This window comes from Rhincodon typus, chromosome 7 (genome assembly GCF_021869965.1).
Source record: "Rhincodon typus isolate 14 chromosome 7, sRhiTyp1.1, whole genome shotgun sequence".
NCBI lineage: Eukaryota > Metazoa > Chordata > Chondrichthyes > Orectolobiformes > Rhincodontidae > Rhincodon > Rhincodon typus.
The window spans coordinates 70,564,248-70,588,852 of record NC_063338.1 but is presented as its reverse complement, the minus strand read 5'-3'; the positions used below and the strand labels follow the sequence as shown (position 1 = coordinate 70,588,852).

Here is a 24,605-nt window from a genome sequence, read left to right as displayed (position 1 = left end):
GTTACTTCTTCAAAAAACTCAATCATGTTAGTGAGATACGATTTTGCATGCACAAAGTCATGTTGATGATCCCTAATCAGTCCTTGCCTTTCTAAATATCCATAAGTCCTGTCTGTCAGGATTCCCTCCAACAGCTTGTCCACCACTGACGTCAGGCTTACCAGTCTACAGTTCCTTGACTTTTCCTTAACACGTTTCTTAAATAGTAGCACGTTAGCCAACCTCCAGTCTTTCGGCACCTCACCTGTGGCTATTGATGATGCAAATATCTCAGCAAGAGGCCCAGCAATTTCTTCGCTCACTTCCCATAGTATTCTAGGGTACACCTGATCAGATCTCAGGGATTTATCCATCTTTATACGTTTTAAGACATCCGGCACCTCCTCCTCTGTAATATGGACATTTCTCAAGATGTCATTATTTATTTCCCCTTGGTTGTATGTGTTTGCTCTCAGCCGAGATAACCTATTTTCCACGATTAATGCCTACTGTTAGCACCCCCATTCTTCATGTATATTCTTTCCCTACTTCCATCACTCCCTTTGCCTTTTACACTGGAAACACTGATCATTTGTTCTAATTCCTCCTCCTTCCTGTCGTCAATTGCATAAAAAACATCATTCTCGAACTTTTCCCAAGGAAAACTAAATTGGACTCCAGTGTTAACTCTGTTTCTCTCTCCACAGATGCTACCATGCCTGCTGTGTTTCTCCAGTGCTTTGTTTTCATTTCAGATCTCCAGCATCCACAGTACTTTGCTTTTGATACTGGGAAATCCATGCTGGGGTTGGGTGTAATGCTAGAACAACTGTTGAAAATATTAGCATGCCATTTTGTCCTAGTTGTATACTTTTAAGCAATTGTACACATTCATCTTTGACTTCCCTGACACTAAAACGTTGATAATTTGTATGGGGCTAATTTAAATTGTTTATATACGAAACTAATTTGCTGGCTTTATATTTGAAGCATGTGTTTTTTTTTGCAGCTAAGCTTCCCAATCTACTTGACAAACCAGTGATTACTCCAGAGTTAGTGGGTACCAGCATCCACCTGAAGTGCAGTTATGTGAAATCTGCTTTAAACAGTACTGTAGCGTATGTGGTGGTGTGGTCACGGGTTTCTCCACTTAACATGAAGGAAGAGATAAAGAGAGACACAACCCATCAACTGTTCTCGTTTGTGGAGATGGATGGGATGACTTTAAAACTGGGAGATACGGTAATGATTTACAGATTTCTTGAAACAACAGTCCAGCATTCCATCATGTGAACATCTCTTTAATTCTTATTCAAGTTTCTCAGTGTGACATCACGACTAAAATAGCATACTTGAAGTCAAGTTACTCTTCACGTGTAACAAAATAGAAACACATTCACATTTACACACAACCATTAGTCTTGCAACAAAGGTGAGATTTCTGCCCTTACCTCATGGTCTGCAAATTCCCATTTGAAGGGAACTGCCAGGAAATTGATGAAAATCACCAATATTTCCTTTCCACCCTGAAGACTTTATCTCATTGACATGACCTAGATCAATGATTTCCTCCATAAGAACTTTAACATGTAATTGAAAAGCATGCACAGGGTCAGAACTTGAGCCTGTCTATTTTTTGGATGTGACTTAGGAACATAGAAAATAGCAGCAGGAGCAGGCCATTTGGCCCTTCAAGCCTTCTCTGTGATTTAATTTGTTCATGACTGCTTAGCCAACTCAATGGCCTTTTCCTGTTTTTCCCCCATATCCTTCAATCCCGTTAGCCCCAAGTGCTATATATAACTCCTTGAAATCAAAGAATGTTTTGGCCTAGACTGCTTTCTGCGGTAGGAAATTCCATAGGCTCACCTAGCTCTAGGTGACAAACTTTTTCCATTATTTATTCATTTGTGGGATGTGGGCGTCGCTGGCTGGCCAGCATTTTTATTGCCCTGCCAAGTTGCCCTTGAGAAGGTGGTGATGAGCTTGATTTTTGAACCGCTGCATTCCATGTGCCATCGATAGACCCACATGCTGTCAGGGAGGGAATTCTGGGATTTTGGCTGTGTGACAGTGAAGGACTGGCGATGAATTTCCAAGTCAGGATGGTGAGTGACTTGAAGGATAATTTGTAGATGGTGGTGTTCCCATATATCTGCTGCCCTTACTGTTCTAGATGGAAGGGGTTGTGGGTTTGGAAGGTGCTGTCTGAGAAACTTTGATGAATTTCTGCAGTGCGTCTTGTAAGTAGTAGCAGCAGTATGTACTGAGTTGCAATGGTGAAGGGAGTGGATGTTTGTGAATATGGTGCCAGTCAAACAGGCTGCTTTGGTCATGGATGGTATCAAGCTTCTTGAATGTTGTTGGAACTGCACTCATCCAGACAACTCATCTCATTCCAAAATGGTTTACCCCATATCCTTAGACTGTGACCCCTGTAATTTGGACCAGCCCATAATCAGGGTAAGGTTTTTTATTAGGGTTTTCTTCGCAGCTGGGATAAAATTATAGATGTGTGAGCCTTACAACTGTGACTACCTCTTCATTTTTCTGGGTGAAAATGGGCACATCTCCTCTTAATTTCCGTTGCCCCACCCCCCAGAAGTAAAATTAGATCATACAGGAGGTATTCTGTCCTGAATCAAGTTTGTGGAATTGGTATTTTTGATTTGGATGTAAAACTCGTGGCCCTATAGAGTGAATCCCTGCTCTGTTTTTAGCACAGTTCTCCATTCAACTTGCTGCTGCTTTTGAATTCACACACCCCTGGATGTGCTTCCGTATAAAATGCCTTGACTTGTACTTTAATCAACAGTTTTTCTTCAAAGCAATTGTCCAACTGCAACATTTTAATCTGTTTAGAACACCTAGGATATTAAGCTTCTTGTATAGTTTTACTTGCGCTCATTCTGTAAATGCAAGTGATAAAATCTGATTGGTTGGTTGGATTATTAAATTCAGGAAAGATGAATGCAGTTAATTTAAGGGCCTCCTTCAACCATATCTATCATGTGATATATGGGTAAGTTCACCGATTCTGTGGTGTAAGCCCCAGTGTCACAGCTCTATGAACTGTGGCTTGGAGAATCAGTTGTTCTAATTTTGTTTCCAACATGCATTTCCTTAAGAATGGGGCTAATGAATTTATACTATAGTTCTTGAAATTGAAAGATTTGTAATGCTCAAACTGAAATTACTTGAATTCCCTTGGCAGTTTTAATAATTGATAAATTGGATGCTTTTAGACCAGTAATGAGCAATTATTATTTCTGTGCTATGATAGTTAATGAAAACATTACAAGTACAAAGTCCATAAGGAACATTTTGCTTAAAATAATGTTTAGAATTTCAAATGTGTAAAATCTTTATCATTAGTAATATAATTTATGTACAGTCTGTTGGAAAATAAAAATTTTCATCCGTCCTAATTAATTGGAAATAATAACATTTGTTGTTAGAGACACCATGCCAATTTATTTTTATCCATTAAAGAGAGTTAAAGAGATTTGTAGATGTCTGTACAAAAATCAGTTTGAATAGATTTGCTATGTTATTGGACGCAAAATACTCTAGAGTTATCTTGCAAAATATGCATGTGTATGGGAACACTATCACTTGCAATTTCTGCTCCAAACCACTCACCATCCTTACTTAGAAATCGATCATCATTCCTTTGCTGTCACTGGGTCAAAATCCTGGAATTCCCTCCCTAACAGCATTGTGGAATGTGAACTGCAGCAACTCAAGAAGGCAGATCACCACCGCCTTCTCAAGGGCAACTAGGGACAGGCAATAAATGCTGCTCCAGCCAGCGATGCCCACATCCCACAAGTGAATAAAAACAAACAAAAATTGTAACTCTCTTCCACAATACACTGATCACTGAGGGGTCTAATTCAAGACTTATTACCAAAATCGCTAAGATATAGATAATTCTGAATGAGAGTGAATTTCTGTTGGACTGGAACAAAAGGGGAGAAAAGATGCATAATTCTGCATATGCCTAACAGAGCTGAGGGTGGAATCTTGTTGAGGTATTGGAGGTCCCTCTTACAGGCTGAGAGCCAATGAAAAGGCAATGAAATGTTGAGGCGACTCGGCAGGACTATCCCAGGAAACAAAACCCTGGGGGTGGTAGCTTTGCTAATTAGATGCTAGTAACCACTATACTTCGCAACACCAATGTATCTGCTGAGTGACCCAGGTCACAGTTAAGTAATGTGGTGGAGGATTTTGCAAGAGGAATAATGGTGTTCGGCAACTCCAATTCCTGATGGTCAGGCCTTTGATGAGACACTGAACACCTGTGATTTTGGGACCTTCACCAAGCCCCACCCCAGCAGAGGTGTTGAGTTGACTGCATGTTTTTTTTTTAATGTTGCACACATTTTTTGTTTCTTTATTCATTCATGGGATGAGGGCGTTGCTGGCCAGGGAGCATTTATTATCCATCCCTAATTGCCCAGAGGGCAGTTAAGAGTCAGCCACATTGCTGTAGGTCTGGAGTCACATGTCGGCCAGACCAGGTAGGGATGGCAGTTTCCTTCCCTGTAGGACATTAGTGAACCAGATGGGTTTTACCCACAACCCACAACCCACACACTGTCATCATTAGATTTGTAATTCCAGATATTTTATTGAATTCAAATTCCAGCAAGGGCTGTGGTGGGATTTGAACCTGGGTCCCCAGAATGTTGTCTGGATCTCTGGGTTAACAGTCCAGCGATAATACCACTAGGCCATTGCCTCCCCTGGAAGGGATTGCATGGCAGCAGCAGACCAGCTGGCAGTAGCAGCTGAATGAGGTCCCTCATTGATTCCATTGCAGCAGGGACAGGAATGTTGTCCTTGACCTTAATGCAGGTGGAGGTGGAAAGGCAGCAAGGTTCAGGCATGCCACCGTTTTGCCTGATTACATAGAATAGAACCCACATGTACAAAATCAGACCTTGTGAATCCAGAGTTGCACATTCTACAAAGGCGTCCTCATGTCCCCATTGAAAGTCAGCAGCCTTCTGTCAACCATGCAGTAGTTACAGGGCAGGACTAGGGCAGGCAAAGGCACATGGAAGACTGGAAGGAAGGATATACAAAAGGGGAATTAGCCTTTTCTGTGCAATGTAGAATGTTGAGATTGATAAATTTGGTTTGGAATTGTTTGTTTCGTTTTGGTGTTTATATTTGTATCAACATCAAGTGACCACGTCAGCGACAAAGGGTGGGAATGTTTGGTGAATGAGGAGCTTGGGTTGCATTTACTGCACTAGTTATTTATGGACATGCAGCCAGAAAGGGGCAGTGAGGCTGGTCTCCTCTCTTCCTGTTTCTCCTGCTCTTTGGCTGCCTGCTGTGTACCCTGTACTGGAAGCACCAGAACAGAGTAATTGTACATTGAGTTCCCTGCACCCTGTTACAGGGGTTGTGGAATTTTAAACTCTATATTTATTCCTTGGAAACAGTTGCTTTAAGTCAGAGAGTGAAAAACTCATTATGCTTTGTTTAGGAGAGATTTTTGTATGTTCAAGTCAGACTTCATCTTGACTTTCAGACAGAGAGTTAAAGCTAGCTGGTTTTCAGAAGGACACAGAGTGTGTGCAAACAGTTTTTCAAGCATGCTTCAATGAAGTTAAGGTAGACAATCTCACAGCTGCCACTAGAATAGAAAGTATTCACAACATTGTTGCTCACTCCTGCTTTAAATGTTTCTGACCCTGTATCTGAACCAGTGGAGCAACTGATTGAATATTAGCTGGCATAGAAAGTTCCATATTTTAATCCTACTCTTTTTTTTTGTGATCTAACTGTTGGTGTTAATTCAATTTTATCCATCATTTTGGTGTCTCATTTACAAAAAACAAAATCTGCCTATAATTGGACGTACCCTTGGATGAGGACCCATTTTCAAGATTTTGTGCAGAAACTTGGGTGTGGGCTAAAATGGACAACACTTTCAAAGAACCAGCACAGGCTCAAAATGCCAAATGGCACCCCCCTGTGCTGCATTACTTTCTTTCCTTCATTGCTGTTGCTTTAATCAGTCGGAAGATCACCCAGCTAAATTTTTCTCTCTACTTTTATCTCACTTACATCTACAAAAAGGCCGATCTATTGAAAAGAAGCATCAACTATTGTCTTCCAACTCCTTCAACAGATAGGTTTGAGTTTGTATTCTTCAATGGGCAGGTGACCTGTCACACACAGGGCAAAATGCCTTCAAGTCTTAATGAATAACTTATACAGACATTATTTCATGCTGGCAATTTTTGCAGAGCTTGGTCAAATATCCCATGTTACTGTGATAAAAAATTGGCAGAAACCCTGCATAATAGGAATGGATGCAAAGTTGTGAGGGGCAGATATTCTGCTCTCAAACAAGCACTGAAAATGCTGGAGAAGCTCAGCAGGTATAGCAGCATCTGGGGCGAGAGAAATAGAGTTAACATTTTGAGTCTAGTATGAATGTTTGGAGCCAGGACAGCTTCAGAACAGATTCTGTTCTGCTGGTTTATGCTTAAGGTAAAAATTGCTCCCATTTCCTTAACCAAGCCTAAAAATTTCAAAATATTTCCTTATATTAGGTCCTGAGAACAAGTTAATGCCTCTAGAAAAAGTAGATAGATAAAGTAGGTAGATTATTGCTTATCAGCATGGTTTTATTTATTTTACCAGCTAATTAACTTGTACAGAAGCATGCCTTTGCTTGATTTATGAATGTAACTTGCTTGTTGGTTTTAAAAGATCATTTGTGTATGGTAACATCCTGTGCTATTTCCAGTATGTACTACAGTGCTGTAAAGGATTCATTGTGAACCCACTAGTTGATATGCCAGATGTTTTGCGTGCACAGTCACGTTTTGGTTCATAGTACGTGCCGGCTTGCCAATAGTAGCTGCTTTTTGTTGAGAACATGAATAAATAATTTTGCAGTCCAAGTTGTAGCATGGAGGAGGATTTTGCCATTCCTAATGGGATCACTGTTTTTGATTTTTCTCGGGATATGAATATTGGCATGACTGGTCAAATGGGCTCCTCCTGAACTAGAAGGGCCATCACAATGCCATCCTAAATAGCATTAATTTAAAATGTATTGTCAAATTAATTTGTCAAACTTTTTTTGCAACTTATAATTTTTATTTTTTGCAGGTTTACTGTAGTGTATCAGCCTTCTTGAGGGGTTCTCCAGATATACGTAGTTTTCCCAGGGATAGTGAACCATTCTTCGCTGGGATTAAGGTGAATTAAATGTGTAAATGTAAATAAGTATTTAATTAATATGAAATATTAAATGTATTACTAAAAAAGACTGAATATCTTATTGCATACTGACATTAAAAGTAAAAGATGCTCTTCAGCAAATTTAAAATTAATGCAGATACAGAGGAAATATTCTCTGATATGTTGTGATGTAAGTTGGAAGGGTTAGTGAGCAATTCTGTAGTATAAGATGCATCGGGATTTTTGAATTAAGTCTAGCCGTGTAAAGGTATTTCCCATCATGTGATATAATTTGCTACTTTCAATTTCTGGTGGAAATCCTTCAGGTAAAATTTTACTTTAATCCTGTTTCTGTTTGGAGTTGCAAGGTCAATGCAGACAGTCACTTGAAGAACAGGAAAAGTAGTGCTGTTGAATTGTTTTCATAAACTAAAGAGAGAGGAGTGTTTCTGGAAAGATAACTGTTACCTGCAGGTAATTCCATGCTAAATTGCCGATAGTGCCCAGGGATGTGCAGGCTGGCTGGTCTAGCCACAGGAAATGCAGGGTTACAGGGATAGGGTAGGGGTTGGTGGATCTGGGTGGAATGCTCTTCAGAGGGCTGGTTTGGACTCGATGGGCCGAATTACCTGCTCCCACACTGTAGGGCTTCTATGACTCAATAAATAAGAGAGATAATATTCTGAGTCTCCATCCAGCCTGGATGCAGGTAATATGGGGAAATATAGGAGATTACAAGATCACAGTCTCATGATAACGAGGCGATCGTTTAGGACTGAGATGAGGAGATAGCCCTTCACTCAAACAATTATGAATCCATGGCATCTCTACAGTGCGGAAACAGGCCGTTTGGCCTAACAAGTCCACACGAACTTCCAAAGAGCATCCCACCCAGATCCATTCCCCACCCTTTCCCTGCCACCCTATATTTCCCATGGCTAACACACCTAACCCACACATTGCTGAACGGTGGGCAATTTATCGTGGCCAATCCATCTAACCGGCACATCTTTGGACTGTGCCAGGAAACCAGAGCATCCGGAGGAAACTCACAAAGATGCGGGGAGAATGTGCAAACTGCACACAGACAGTTTGGAGGGTGGAATCGAACCCGGGTCCCTGGCGCCGTGAGGCAGCAGGGTTAACCACTGAGTCCACTGTGCCGCGCTTTCAAATGAATCTTTCAAATTCTCTGCCCAGGAGAACTGTAGATGCTCTGTCAATGAATATATTTAAGACACCGATTCCAATCCTTTTATTCGTGTGTTCTGAGATGGCAAAGGGCCATATCATAGAGAGATTTGAAGACAAATATGAGGAAGTTTCATCAGAGAACATGACTTAACAAAACCCAGCAGATTTTCCCCAGATTTGTAAAATTATATACATGGGAGCAAGGATATACAAGATGTGTATATGAAGTTTCTCAGTACTTGCAGGCAACTACAGGAAGTAATACATAGTTATCCAATGCTGAACATTCTGCTGCAGGGTATTCAGTGGCAGGCCATGGTCATCTCCTATTAGAAGGTTCTGGGCCAATTCTCTCATGCCTAATGTGGACCTGTTGAAGCTCCACCACAACATGTAGACAAAATATTTTACCAGCTCAGTCTATAGGGAAGGCAGATAATTGTCTAGCTTATCACGAGCTTCTTTAAAACTCTATATTTTACAGAAATGGTTGCTTAAAAATTATCCCCTAAAGTAGCAAGATGACTTTCAGGAACAGCTAATAGCCATTAAATCTAATAAATCCAATCCAGTTTAAGTGTCAACCTCATATTCTAAACCTACACAAATTAAGCTACAACTTAAATATTTTATTACTTAGGGCATCTTGTTTTAGCAAAGATATCAAAATTATGACGAGGATAAGAAAGAGAATGGCTAAAATGATATTATACATGCCATGCTTTTTCAGTTATGAGGAGAGACTAGAGAAATTGGATTTATTAAAATATTTACCATTCAACAGTAATCTAATAGAGGTTCTCAAAATTATAAGAACTTTTGATTGAAATAATTCTGGAGAAACTTTACATTGGTGAGTTAGTAGCTAGAACTCAGAATCATCAAGAAAAGAAGGAGCTAATTAGGACAAATTTACTACTTACTAAAGTAAGTATGGAATGCATTTTAAAATTTTGATTCTTATTTTCAGGTTCCTCACAGGTCTTGACCCTCCCTTTCACTGTAATCTTGCCAGCCCTACAACCATCTAAGACCTGAATGCTCTCCCGATGCTGGCTTCTTACACAACTTTTATTGCAATCACTCCAGCACTGGCAACCAAATGTTCTCCTGCTTATGCTCTAAGCTCCAAAATTCCCTCCATAAGCACCTACTGCTCTACCGTTCTCTCTATTGAAGCATTCTTTAACATAGTGATGTAGAAAGTAGGAGCAAGAGTAGGTCATTATAGGCCATAATATTGGATAAGATAAATATACATTTAAAGGGAAATCAGTTAATACCAGAAAATCAACATGGCTTTGTCAAGTGCAGGTCATATCTGACAAATTTGATTGAGTTCTTGAGTTGCCAAAAAGATAGGAAACAGAGAGTAGGTTAAAAAAAATGGACATTTCCCAGATTGGAGATTAGTTGAAAGTGGTGTTTCCTGGGATTGATGGACTCTTGCTTTTTCTGATTTATATAAAAGGTTTGGACATGGATGTTGAGGGCAAAATCTCTACATGTGCAGATGATACTAAGCTAGAGTTGGACGAAGGGTCTGTTTCTGTGCTGTATGACTCTATGACTAGAGAGAACAGTGAATTATGAGGATGACGCTGACCGATTTCAGAGGGACATTGACAACTTCGCCAAATGGCAGATGAATTTTAATGCAGAGAAACATGAGGTAATGCATTTTGATGGAAGAAACATAGAGAGACAATACAGACTCAATGGTACAAGAATTTTGACAGGTAAAGAAGGATATTCTGTTTCCACTAGTTGGTATGTTAGTACCACTAGTTGGTATCTCAGCAAGAGAACTAGGAGTGAGATGAGAAAAAACATCTTTACTCAGAGAGTTGTTGGGATTTGGAATGCAGTGCCTGAGAGAGTGGTGGAGGGGGATTCCATCTAAGGTTTCAAAACAGAGCTGGATGTATATTTGAAAGTTTAAAAGCTGAGACCAGCTGGCTAACTCTTTCAGAAGCCAATACAAACACAATGGGTCAAATAGCCTCCTTTCGTACGTAAAATTTTATTATTCTATTAGGCTTTTTGATCTGCTCCGCCATGCATTTCTGATCATGGCTGATCATCAAACTCAGTACCCATTCCTGCTTTCTCCCCATGTCCTTTGATCCATTTGACCTTAAGAACTGCATCTTAACTCCCTCAATGTTCGGTCCTCATTCGCTGTCTGTGGTATGTTGTGAAGTTGGGTACAGTACTTGTGGGTTGGAAGGCAGTGAGTTAGAATTTGGTATTTGTAAAATGCTAGGGGGAAAGCAGTGCGTGGCCCCTTAAAAAGATGATGTCCTTTTTCTGTGCTTAGAGATCCAGAAGGATATCTGTGGGCAGCAGCTTCTGGGTTTGCAGGTACACAGACAGCACTTGAATTGAAACATTTGTATCAAAATGCCACTCAGTTAGCAGGCCAAGCTGCAGTTTTACCAAGACAACAACGTTTTGAATCTAGCCAATCAATTTGAAACAGGCACTTAGATACCAAAACTAATTAATTTTTTTTTTTCTGAAGAAGGGCCTAGGCCCGAAATATCAGCCTTCCTGCTCCTCTGATGCTGCTTGGCCTGCTGTGTTCATCCAGCTCTATACCTTGTTATCTTAGATTCTCCAGCATCGGTAGTTCCTGCTATCTCTAAATTTAAATCTGATGGTTTTGACAACATAGGACCAATCCTATTGTCAGAAATTGATATATCATCAAGGGTATAAAAGAAGGAGCAGTTGCGCAAAGACGGGAAAGCAAACTGCCATCTGCCAGAGTTAACAGCTCTTAGCTCTCAAGAGGGAATCACTGGCTCTCACTGTCTCCTCGAAGTTTTAGAGAAAGCACCATCTAAATCAAAGGTACTTACAGCACAACTAGTTCATATTCCTGACAGAGGAATCGACAGACAGAACAATTGATAGAGAAGGCACAGAACATTCTGGAAGACACATAATCTGGCTGTAATTTCAAGAGAATAAATTCTACTTTTTTATTTTATATATGTGGAACTTTTATTCACTGGAACAGCACACCATTACAATCTTGTTTTATTTGGGAATAGTTAGTAATTAGAAGGAGTTTATTCAGTTTGTTAACAGTTTATCTAATTTGTTCGCTGTTAGAGTTAGATAAATAAATTGTTACTTGTTGATTTTAAAGTGAGTGTCAGGGATTTCTTTTAGTTAACCACTAGAAGTTGCTGAAAGGCAGGTTACACCACTTTTCACATTCCATTTACAGATTATAGGGTGAGGCGCTTCTCTTTGGGTATTTCGGTTTTGGTTCTCCGAGGGGGTCAACCTCTGCTTTATAACAGGTAGAAAATTCCATAGCGTCATCAGTCTCTGGGTGAAGATATTTCTCCTCATTCAGTCCTAAATGGCCTACCCTATACTTGTAAACTGTGACCCCTAGTTCTGGACTTTCCAAATAACAGATACAATCAACCTGCATTAACGCTGTCTTGTGCTGTTGGGAATTCTAATGATTTCTGTGACCAACACCCCCGCCACTCCTGTCCCAGCCATTCTTCTAAACTCCAGTGAATATAGATGTAACCTGTCCAGTATCTCTTCATACATCAGTCCAGCCATCTCAGGAATCACTCTGGTAAATCTTTGTTGCACTCCCTCCAAGGCTAGGACACCCATTGTGAGATAAAAAGACAGTGTCTGCATACAGTACCCCAAAGGTCTCTCCAAGGGTTTGTACAATTGCAGCAAGACGTCCCTACTCTGTACTCAAATCTACTTACTGTGCAGGCCAACAGACCATTTGCTGCCTTCACTGCCTACAACACTTGTATGCTTACTTTCAGCGACTTATGTACAAAGACACCCAGGTCTTGCTGCATCTCCTCTTCCCAATTGCCATTCAGATAACGTATCTGCTTTTGCTACCAAACCTCACAGTTATCCACATTCACCTAACTTTTTAAACAAGTTGTCTAAACAACCTCCATTCTCATTCTTCCTTATAGGACTTGTTATCAAATGTCCATTTTGATAATATTCCTGTGAATGACCATGGAATGTATAGCTGCATTAATGGTGTTTTATAAGTTCAAGTTGCTGCTGCTGACAAACTTATTCTTGTAAAATTGCTCCTGGAAAGAATGTGAAGAGCTTTTAAAAATGCATTTTTGGAACCAGTCTGTGTAGTAATTAACTGGGAAAAAGATTGTCTTCATAATCAGTAACTAGGGATATTTACAACTGGAATGGCTTGTAATGTTTTAACTTGAAAAATTTTTCAAACATTGGAAAGATTGCTTTTTAAAATTTCTTTCTTACTTTCAAACAGTTTGACCCAGTGTCTTTGCAAATCACAGAAGATGGTAAAGCACATATGTTGTTGATCCAAAGTACCATCCCTATCGTTTGTCTGGAAGAAGGTCAGGATGTAAACAGTTGTAAAATAGCACTGCAACTCACTATTAATGATTCAGGTAAGACTTTAAATTTGTGATGGATCTCCAGGATTGTACATTTTATGTCAATGTGTTTATGTGTTATGTGTCATGTGTTTGGTAAAGCAGCCAATCAAGCATGGCTACTAATTTAAAATAGAATAATTACTAGATGTTGTGTGCCCAGATGTTTAAATCAAAAAAAATTGTTTTATATTGTTTTTATTAAGCAACACATTTCCTTTGTTCATTATCTCTGATGTCATTTACCTACCTCCCACCCTTGGCAGAAATGGTTAACTCATTCTCTTTACTGATGCTCAACTGAAATATCTGAGAGTGAAAAATCAAGAATATGCTGAATATTTTTGCCAGTTGTCATTTTCCACGGCATATGTATTTTAAGCAGTTGTTATCAAAAGTATTTCTGCCTGGACAACATAATTTAACATTTTAAAGCTCATTTGCTTTCTCTGAAAACACTCAAATTACTTTGTGAATTTAATGACCTGTGTGTGAAAACTCATTTATTTTAATCTAATGCAGAAGTTCAGCCATTACTTTAGGATTAATATATCAAATGGCTGCATAAAAATAATGTAATACTTCACATTATACATCTCTGACAACAGCGAAATAGCAGAAACATCATCCACTCTGGAAATAATAATATACAAATCTGCAAAATCTGTTGGTTTGAAATAAACAGGCTAGCCAATTTGTTGAAATAATCAATTTGAAATTTCATAGAAATATATGAAATTCTGAAAGATGATGACTGCATGGGATAATTTTCAGCCTCTGTCATTTAGGCACCTTGGGCAATGTAGCATTGTTTGAATGAGACAGCGAGTAAGTAAACTGCTCCCATCCCCCAGTCAATATTTTACTGAAACAGTCCACTCATGACTGGTTCCTTTAATCTGGTATAATGTTCTTTGTTATTCCTTTAGTCCCTCCAGCTATAGTTTATTTGGCGAACTACTAATGACAGTGAAGTGGAGATCTGAATACCATTTCTGAATTAAGTCTCAAAAGTCAATATTAAAACACAAATAAAACAAAACTATGTCTTCGAAGTGTTACATGAGTGTGAAGATTATTATAATCACTTAGCAATTTAGAAATGGTATTGGAATTAGCTTGTCCAGATTTACGATTTTTCATTGTTTGTTTCCAAATATGAAAGAATTCCATAGGTTGGGAAGCCATTAAAATGTGTGGTAAGAAAGCAGAGCTCTCGGTATTATTTCTCAAGAGTGTTTATACATCAATTCTCATTTACAAGCAAGAAACATCGACAGCTGAGATCACCCATCGGACAACACTATTCACTTTGTGCTAGAGAATAAGCACAGGCATATTAGCTCAAAGGCAGAAAAATATAATGTACTGAAATGAGCACTTTGGCAGTTGGCTCATTCTGCACCTCAGCCAGAAATAGCAAACTCCAGTAATCCCTGTTCCTGTTCCATGATAATACTTACCACAGCAAATTATGTTTTTGCAAAATCAAAATTAAATATGCTTTTCAAGCCTGGCAACTTATGTTTTGCAATCACATCTGTTGCCTTCTAACTTGCTTTGCTGTGCTTTGTATTTAAAGGAACAGAGCTGTTAGATTTTAAAATACATTTGTTAACACTGCTGTTGTTATTGCCAACTCCAGCTGAATAAGTATCTGATTCAAGCAATGAGTCCCATTGTATCAAACCAAATCCACTCTGTAGAATTCCAGGTCCAATGTTGGAAATTACATTTAAAATTTTAAAACTGATCTCAATATTTACTTTTAATGCCCTGAACATTATGTAACAAAGAGAATAAGTGATCTGTCAAGCTTTTGTGCTTTGAAAGACCAAGCCCTTTGTGCAAAATGATTTTTAGCCACAGCTCTGGTATTGTTTAGATTGGCTTGCTGAATGCATGATTACCTAGGCTATGAAACAAAGGTTTAATTGCAGTTTACACAAATCTGGTTTGGCAAATATTCATCGGAGCATAAAATATCTTGGCAAAAAATGCTGCTGGCCTGCTACCCAAACACATCAGCTGGAAAACGATGGAAGGTTAAGTGGCTGGGAAGCACCTGTTGAGCCCAAGCATGGACGGGGTGACTGAGATGGTTTAGAAAAGAGGAGGGACCTAAACTTCCCTTTGTGATCCGAAAGATCACTTGAGCACATCCTGACTTCAAGAGTAAAATAGTTAAATAGCTGGATTATGGACTGGAACGGATTCCCTGCAGTGCGCACAGTTTGCTCTGCTGAGACCGAGACAGCGGTAAAAATTCAACATCACCGAAAGGAATTTGCATTTATGAAGAGCCTATCATGGCATCAATATAACCTAAAGTATTTTTGAATTAATGAATTAGATTTTATTGTCATGTACAGGGTGATAGTACAGGGGTACAGGAATACAGTGAAAAGTATACGAAGTCACCATTCCCAGTGTTATCTTAGATGCAAAGGTACTTAGGTACAAAATCTTGGGTATAAAGTAGAAAATAAAGAAGTAGGGAAATAAGGAAGGATTGAAGTAGTCATATAAAATGCAAAAAAAAAGTAGCATTCACTTTATGTACAGCAATTGCAAAAATTAGTTGTTCCAAATTGCTGAAAAGAGAATCTGACACAGAAAAATGTTCTGAGTGGAAAATGGTGCCTTTTATAGCATGTTAGGAGATGTTAGCTTAGTCAGAATGTGGTTGGCTCAATATGGCTGGACAAAAGCAGCTTGATCTAGATAAAGTGAAGCAAGTAGACACAGTGTACAAGTAGAGGGGGCATGCACGTAAAATTAACAGCGATATGTTTGTTTCTCTGTAAAATCAGAAAAAAAAAGTTGAGGACAAAGGAATTTGGCTGTAAAACAAAACTGACAGTACATTAATACAGAATGAAATTTGACAAATACAATTGTAAGTCAGAACTATTCAAAGAATCGGAAAGGATAGTATTCAGGTATTTGTTGATTTTACAAAAGACATTTGTCCAAGAATGAATGTCCTTGGGCAAACAGACAGGTGAGATTAAATATCCAGCTGAGAAACAGTAATGCTTCCATGGTAGGCAATAAAAATGAAAGTTGGAACAAATGTGTACATAGGATAACTGAAATGGTGTGTAACACTCTGATAGATGACGAGTAGTAGATTAGCCTCATTGAACAGTGAGACTAACAAAAGAGTACAAATTTAAGATTAGCATTAAAATAACTACAGGGGAAGTTAGAAAAACCCAAGAGAGTACTGTAATGATGGAATTCCCCGCCTTAAACAGTTCTTGAAACTGAACCCATAAGTTCATTTAGACCATAACTAATTTGCTTGAAAATGGTGAATATTTCAGGCAAACAGGTGAATGGGATTAGGCTAAGTGTTTAATAGATGAAAAGCCAGCACAGAGTTGATAGCCCAAATGGCCTGTTTCTATGTAGCAGCTTCCCTTGACATCAGAACTAGTTTTCTTCTTGAAAATCAAAAATGTATCCATGTGCTACACATATTCCTTTCAAAGTTGAAGCATTGTACCTTACAGTGATCACAAATGAGACTTAAAATCCACTAGACTTCGGGGATAGTTATTGAATTAGCAGTTTCTATTTTTGTCACAACTAAACCTCGACTGTGATTGTTATTGGCTGTTTTTACGGTGGCCATTAGAACAAACAAAGAACAAAGAAAATTACAGCACAGGAACAGGCCCTTTGGCCAACAAGCCTGCGCCAATCCAGATCCTCTATCTAAACCTGTCGCCTATTTTCCAAGGATCTGTATCCCTCTGCTCCCTGCCCATTCATGTATCTGTCTAGATACATCTTAAATGATGCTATCGTGCCCGCCTCTACCACCTCCGCTGGTAACGCGTTCCAGGCACCCACCACCCTCTGCGTAAAGAACTTTCCACGCATATCTCCCTTAAACTTTTCCCACTAATAAACTTATTAGCCACCATCTGTGCGTATAAGACAAGAAGGAGTAGCTACCAGAAACAAATATTTCTAACAGATCTTCATGAAACTAGATGGTTTGGAAGAGAAACTTTAGTAGAAAGAAAGTAAATTGGAGAATTAGCTTGACCCTATCCTGCTTCAAATGTTGAAATTATTAGATTAAATATTGAACATGTCTTGTATTATACCTTACCACCTGCAAATGCAGGCTCACACTTGTTCCACAGGTTTCAAAAGTTCCATTTGTTGATGTGTTTTCAGATAGTCTGGGTTCCACAACCCTGAACATAGCACTATCCTCATGCCAGGTGGATTTGGTACAGATGCCTGCTTGTACAGGTGGCAGCTGTGCAAGAAGCTCACTCTCTGTGATGGCTGTAACTGATTTTGCACGCGATGGAAATCGTGTCAGCAGTATTAGAATTGAGCCAATTCAATCAAAACATCTCCTTTGGCGGGGTTACTCCCCAAAGGAAATAAAGGTCAGTATCAAAGAAAACATTTTAGTAGCTTTAACAGATGGTTGTTCTGTATTTCACTCTCAAAAGTCATGAGCATACTCATCGAATATCAATGTGTGAAATTGTGAATCATGTACTACAATTGAAATAGAAAGTAACTCACCATTTGCAATCTCAGAGATGTTGTAAATGGGTCCTCTTGTCTTCTCTACACATGAAATCAGTGAACACTGTACACCGAAATAAATTCTCAGGCAATGTTGGTGTAACTCTCCAGGTGAGTTGCCTGGTCTAATCCTGTGATTTAATTTACTTCCCATGTAGTTTAATGTCCGTTTTGTAACTTACTTATACTTAGCATTTTTTCCTTTTTTATTTCCCCCACTGGACACACTGGTGGGAGAAATTAATTTGAGTAATGGCAGGTACTTAGTTGAACCATGTTGCATTGTTCAACAATGTTAGTCAAGATACTGTGCTGCCTATCCCTGGGGAATCAATCTGAATAGGCAACACTAGGGGCTGCATTTTATGAGAAATCAAGTAAGTGTCAATTTTGGCAGCTTTCGTGGAGGGTTTCTCTCCCTTTAGTTCTAGTGAGTTTTCTCACGTTATTCTCCGCAACTCACCTCATTACTGGTTCAAGACACTTCTAAGGTGCCCCTGTCTTCCTATCTTCCTTCTCACCAGAGGGGGTACATGCCCCTGCTGAGAGCTTATGGGAATCCTGGTGTTTGCAACATATCCAAAGCCCAGCCATACACCAGGTCAAACACTGCCAGGCAGGCAGTGACTCTTCACCGTACTATTAGTGGGTAGTGCAGTTGGGAGGGTTTAGTAGGATATGGGCCAAATACTGGCAAATGGGACTAGAGTAATTTAAGATACCTGGTTGGCATGGATGAGTTGGACCAAAGGATCTGTTTCCGTGCTGTACAACTCTATGACTTTATAACTCTAATGGGAGGCAAATAAAATAAACACTCCTCAGGGCCCATGAGTGGCATGACTGATTCTTTGTTGCAAATTCAAGTACACATTCATAAATGTATTTCTATTTAAGAACCAAGCTACCCAGGTTACCCTCCCTTTGTGTCAATCTGTTTTATAAACTTACCCAAGTGAGTGCTACTGTTTTCCTAACGTTCGGTACAGCACAATATTTCCCTTCATTCAATATGGAACACATTTAGGAGGTTGAAAAGGTTCATTTTTATTTGGCAACAGGAGAAGCAAAGAGAAAAACAAACAAAAATCTCCATTTGCTGTGGAAACAGGCTGCTTGCCTTTCAAGCGGCAATAAATTTATATTCAGTGAGTGATGACCTACACCTAGCTTACATCGATTGTAACCAGGTATTCATTAAACCCTGGGACAACACAGTGTGGAGCTGGGGAAACACAGCAGGCCAGGCAGCATCAGAGGGGCAAGATGACTTCAACCTGGACTGTGAAAATGCCTGATTAATGTTGTTTCCCCCTGAAGGGCCTCCCATCACTCACAAGTAGAGCCCTGTGCTCAGGCAGGAAAGACACTTATTTTGCTGACACTTGGGTGTAGTTGCAGCCATTTTCCATTTGCAGTGTGCATTTGCGATTCACCTGAGTATGGAAGGCAACATAGTTGTGGCCCCCTTCCCGCACTTCCAATGGCCCCCCTCCCCTCAACATCATGCACTTTGTCACACCGTCAATTTAACTCTCAACTACCATCAGTAAAATGGGTGAACTGCTTGTTTGCTGCTTGTCAGAGCTGACTGTGCACATTACAATGGTAACAGAAATTCATAAGTAATTAATTGGCTTTGAGCCTCTGTGGTATCCTGATCTGACAAAGAGCGTATTCTGCTGATTGGACAAAGAACATATTCTACCCTCTAGCCCACCCCCTCTTCCCCTCTCCCCCTCTCCCCCTTTGCACTGGACAGCTCCCCCTCCATCCCCTGATCATCCTCCCATGCTTAGCAGTATGGCCTGTTCAATTTTAATTTCATGGTATCCTCTGTATTCTTCTGCTCAGCAGCCAATCCACAATGGGTAGAAAATAGCAGGAGGTCAGCAGGAAGGAACAGGATTTCACGAGGCTGTTGGCTGGGACTTAATGAAAGTTGTCCATATGGAGGAGAATTGTGGATTGGGTACTCCTTCTACTAATTGTATCAAGAACCTAACAAAAAATGTTAAGTAAACATTTCTGTTTGAGCCTCTTCTTTCTACTGTCTTCACCAGATGAAAAATCCAGATCATTTTTTTTGCCACAGTTAAAATTGTAGTCAGTTCATATGATGACCTCAGACCCTTATCTGCATATTTAAAAAGGAGCCCAATCAGCTTCTGGTAGGGATGTCTTGGCAAGTTAATCACCTGACCATTGGCTGCCAGCCTGACCAGTTTCTGGTTCAAATTACTTTAAGTTTTGGCACTGTATATTTGATGTCCTTATGACTTTAATTGCATGGAAAAGATTTTGACTTGTATCAACTCAGGAGAAACACTTCTAAGGCTAAGGTTCTGAAGCAAAATTATAAACTTGCATTCGCATATTATGGAAGTAATGAAGCCCATTTAATTGTATATTGTTCTTGCCAACTTAAATTGGGCAGTAAACTAATCTGTGCATTTGACAGATTTGCCATTAAAAACAATAGCTGCTACTTCAGTGTGTTTTCAACTTTAGTTGTAAACAGACGGCGTTTAATTACTCAGAATACATAATGCTCCTGTTTAAAGTGGAAACTGTAAATGTTTAAAAGTGTTGCTGAGCTGAATAAGTCTGTTGAATGTAACCAAGAGCTATTGTTACATCTAACAGAATGAGCTCTGTTCACTGGTGCCTGAAACACATTAAACGGGAACACCAACACACTTAGCTTAAGTAGTGTTAGATCAAGACGTGTTTGGTGCAAGGTTTTTAATCTGTAAAGAAGCAACAGAAAAGAGATACGCAAGAACTACCAGTGACTATTTGTCCGAGCAGCTCTGCAGTAATTTGTTTATATGAAACAATATGCCAATAAGAGTAAAAACCATGTGCTTAGTTGCGTGAGCTGTGTAATTTTAAAACTGGGTGTAGTTTGAAGCAGATTACATTCCATTAATATATTTGAAATTGTGTTCCTGATGAAAGAACTGAAATTATGAAAGAGTCACTACCCCACACTGAATAATTATTTATTTACAGACCCTTTTGTAATGTGATATTATTGGCAGTTCATTTCTTTGTGTCATTAGTAAATTTAGATGAGAGGTAAAAATTAATAGTTACTTGTATAACACAGGCTGTGCTATAATTTCTTTTTATTTATTTTTCTTCACCTAGGTGATCGTTCAAGACCTCCCAACAGGAAATTGTTATTCTTTCACTGATCCCCATATTATCACCTTTGATGGCAGGTCAGTTTTTAATGATATCAAAGTTGTTATATTTATAAGGAATTCTGTGTGCAGCAAAATGTCAGATGCTAGTGCTGGGAATTAAACTTTTTTTGTCTCTTTTAGCATCTAGTTTCAGTACTAGGTTCTGCTATTTTAGGTGTTCATTGCCAATGAAGGTTAGACATATGTGGTTGGGATTTACATGGAGTCACAGCTCCTGGTTACTGGTTGGAAAATCGGGTTGAACTCTCTTCCGCTGGCCTGGAAGCCATGACTGGACTTTTTGGACACAAGATGTTAAGCGTCAAGTTGTAAGTTTCATCCGTCATGTGGGAAGATGCGCACCTACAAGAGCCGCTGGCCAAGCAGTTGGCACCAGCTGGTTAGCCTCAGCAGCACCAATAGGAGTGGTAGCCATGGCTGGGACTGTAGTCTGTTCCTGAAGTAGAGCCAAGTATGGGCCTGATTTGGATGGTAAGTGGGACACTCTTCCCTGGCTCTTAGGCAGGTCCAGGACAGGGAGTGGGGCTGCAAACAGGCTTTGGAGAGAGATCACAGCTTACAGGGAGGCTCATTCACCTGGGGGGGATCAGGCCTTGGCACAGGGTACCTGAACAGAATGCCCTTGTGAATGTGCTTGAGAGTATGTAAAGGTCAGGCTATAGAGTGACAATTTGGATTTTTTTTCTATGTATGTGTTCCCCTACCCAGAAAGGGAAGCCAGTAAAACTTGCAAATGACACAAACTGTTCTGACTTGTCTTGTTTGCTTCATAAAGAAGTTCCAGTTTGTTCATTTCAAGTATTACTGCTTTTGTTTTACTAGCTTTTCTCTCTGGGTCATGATTCAATTGCAAGTCTTTGAAATAAACTTCCACTGCCAAAATTCTGTACTTGTTCATTATTCTGAAATTTCAAATGTGTTTGCCCTCAAAACGAATGATTATTCTACTTGCAGACATCTGTTTTTTTTTGGATTAAACATAACGTGATCCAATAAGACCCGCTTCTGCCCAGAGTCTGACCCTGTACCTTCCATAACCTTGGGTCTGTGCTGATTGACCTTGGCTTGCTTCACATCTCTGATTTTCATCACTCTAACCTAGGTGGCTGTGTACTCAAATGCCTCATCTCTTATCTCGGAATTCCTTCAGTAAAGCTTCCCACAACTCCATCTCTTTCATTATTTTAAAAGTTTCTTTAAAAGCTACTTCTTTGATCCACCTTTTGAACACCTGTCCTAACATTGCCCTACGTGGCTTGGTGTCAGATTATTTTTATATCACTCCACCCTCGTAAAACATTCTATCTACATTAAAGGAGCTATATAAATGCAAGTTGTTGTTATGATTCTTACACCTCAGAGCAAATTGTAGAGCCTACAGCAACTGCAGTATTCATTTGGAATGTATAAAGAGATGGAGGAGATCAAACTTAACAGTACAGCTGCCACCTGGGTGGAGCAAAACATGCACATTAGATAATTGGATTTGAGTTACAGGAAATGTCTGCTATCTGTATTGATGTAGGCTTCAACATGATAGTTAGAGAAGGAACGCTTTGAACATGCACAATAAAAGAAGTGGTTTACTTTTGATCAGAAATCATTATCTGGAATCTTTATTAAAATGAATTTAACATGCCTCCACTTTTGTCATGAAAAGTGAAGTCCTTGCCATATACTATTGACTCAGAATAGCACCCATATTATACGACATTTGATTTTTTTTTAATCTTCCAACAACATCAATGTACCAGAGTGCTTGATCAAGATGTAAGGGAAACAATGGACACTGACTGAAAGATGGAGACATTAAGAGGAGTGTTTAAAAGTTCATTGAATATTTTAAGGTAGATGTTAAAGGAGAAGAGATAGATAAAGGCATGCAGGGGCTTAGGGAGGTGCTTCTGGAGTACAGGGTGCATAGGCAGCTGGAAACAAAGCTGCTAATTGTGGGAGGAAAAGAGGTAAGAATGCTCATGAAACCAAAGTTACAGAAACAGAGTCTGACTGTGGAAAGAGCATAAGATAATATAACGCTGGGGGAGTAATGGCATGCAGCCATTTAAAGGCAAGGATTTCAAATTGAGGTTCTGGGAGCTGGTGTAGGTCATTGAGAATGGGGCTAATGGGCAAACAAGGCTTGGTGTGCTATGGAACATTAAAAGCAGAATTTTGGTTTTGAGTTGAGGTTTACAGAGAGTAGAGGGTGACAAGAGTTTCAGAGATGATGAAGGTGTGAATCAAGATTTAAGGAACAGACAAGCTAAGGTCCAGAATAGGTGGACAATTTTAAAGAAGCACAAACAGACAGCCTTCATAAAGAAGGTAGTTTTAGAAGCTTATTAGGATATAATTACACCCAAAGATACAGTAACCGTGTGCAGAGATAAAGTTATACTGGGGCCTCCAACACAATCCCAGTTCCTGATTGCATTTGAAAACTTCTCGTTTAGAGAGTTGCTTGTCTTGGGAAACCCCTCTAGCCCCAGTTGCCTTTAGTGTGCTGAGAAAAAGTTCCATTTATTGCCAGCTGAGAGGTTTTAATCTCAGTGGTTTGAGGTGGATCGAAATCTGGTTCCATTGAGAAAATACTGTTCACATCACTGCACCAACTAAATTTCCACATTTTTTCATCCACTTCTGAGAACAGTTGTCTATTTAAAGAAAGCAAACTGGACTAGCAAAGAAACTGCATTATATATTGAAGGTTATAATGACTTTCCTGTTTATAGACTTGGAAGTACTGCTATTAGTCACTCTGCCACCTTGCAGTGTGAAAAGCCGAACTTAATTTGAAACACAGTTTGTGTCAGGAATGTATTGTTGCCTGATATCATTAACTATCTATTGCACAGCAGTAGACTTTTGATGTGTTGAGTGAATGAAGAATTATTTATTCTTTGCAGTTGACAGCTTACATGTTGTTTATCTTATTTATCTAGATGGCAGCTGGGAAAATAATGCCCACACATTCATAGTGACATCTGGCCTGCGTATCTCCTTTTATGAACTGAAATTGTCTACACCAAAAATTTATTCTTTTCAATAAGGAATGTTATGAATATACCTTTGTAAGACACTATGATATTTATTTTCAGACTGTCTTGAGTTGTCAGTTGTCTATTTGACCAATGTAGTCTAATATATAAAATGTTAGATATATAGTTACCATCTTTGTGCCTGCTGGATTTAATTTGTCACCACATTTTACTTCAGTCTTTGATAGAGTATGGAATAGGGCAAAGTTGAACTAGTCCAGAGATTTAGATCATATTTCTGTTTTGATAGCTCTGATAGAACCATAGAATTCATACAGTGTGGAAGCAGGCCATTCGGCCCAGTGAGTCCACACCAACCCTCCAAAGAGCATTCCATCCAGACCCCCACCCTATCCTTGTAACCCTGCATTTACCATGGCTAGCCAACGTGAACTGCACATCCCTAGACACTATGGGGCAATTTTGCATTGCCTGTATGCCTTACCTGCACATCTTTGGACTGTGGGAGGAAATCAGAACACCGGGAGGAAACCCTGATAACGATGCCATGATTCAATTAAAAACAGTGTTTGGGTGGAAAATACTGTTGTTTTGCTGCTGGAGACAGTGTTACAGAAACAGAACACCTTCCTAGTAGTGCATGCAACCTTTGGTGTTTCTCACATGGACCCAATTGTGGGAGTATACTCATGCAGGTTTCCTTATATTGGAAACAATCGAAGTCTGTCACGGTTTTGTGTGGCCCTACTTTTGTTTGACTGCCGGCTTCCCAATGTGGCCCATGCAGCACCATTGGACAAATTCTCTTTTCAGTCACCAAAGAACAAGTGTTCAGCAGCAAGAGAGGCCCAGCCCTGAGATCACCCAAAGAGCAGGACACCCCAGCTTACGGGCCAGGTGCTTTTAATAACTTCTGCCTTTGCAAACTGCCTCAAAGTACAGTGATAGTAGGAACTGCAGATGCTGGAGAATCTGAGATAACAAGGTGTAGAGCTGGATGAACACAGCAGGCCATC

The 24,605-nt window shown here is 39.6% G+C and overlaps 1 protein-coding gene across 1 annotated transcript in view; it reads left to right on the top strand.

Moving 5' to 3' along the window:
* The window catches only part of LOC109913185 (von Willebrand factor D and EGF domain-containing protein-like), a 283,384-nt gene that overhangs the window by 88,862 nt on the left and 169,917 nt on the right, over positions 1–24,605 (top strand). The window contains exons 5-9 of the mRNA XM_048599097.1: positions 989–1,221; positions 7,123–7,212; positions 12,689–12,833; positions 17,013–17,233; positions 20,532–20,605. Coding sequence (XP_048455054.1) covers positions 989–1,221; positions 7,123–7,212; positions 12,689–12,833; positions 17,013–17,233; positions 20,532–20,605 — 763 coding nt within the window. The remainder of the gene's footprint in view (positions 1–988; positions 1,222–7,122; positions 7,213–12,688; positions 12,834–17,012; positions 17,234–20,531; positions 20,606–24,605) is intronic.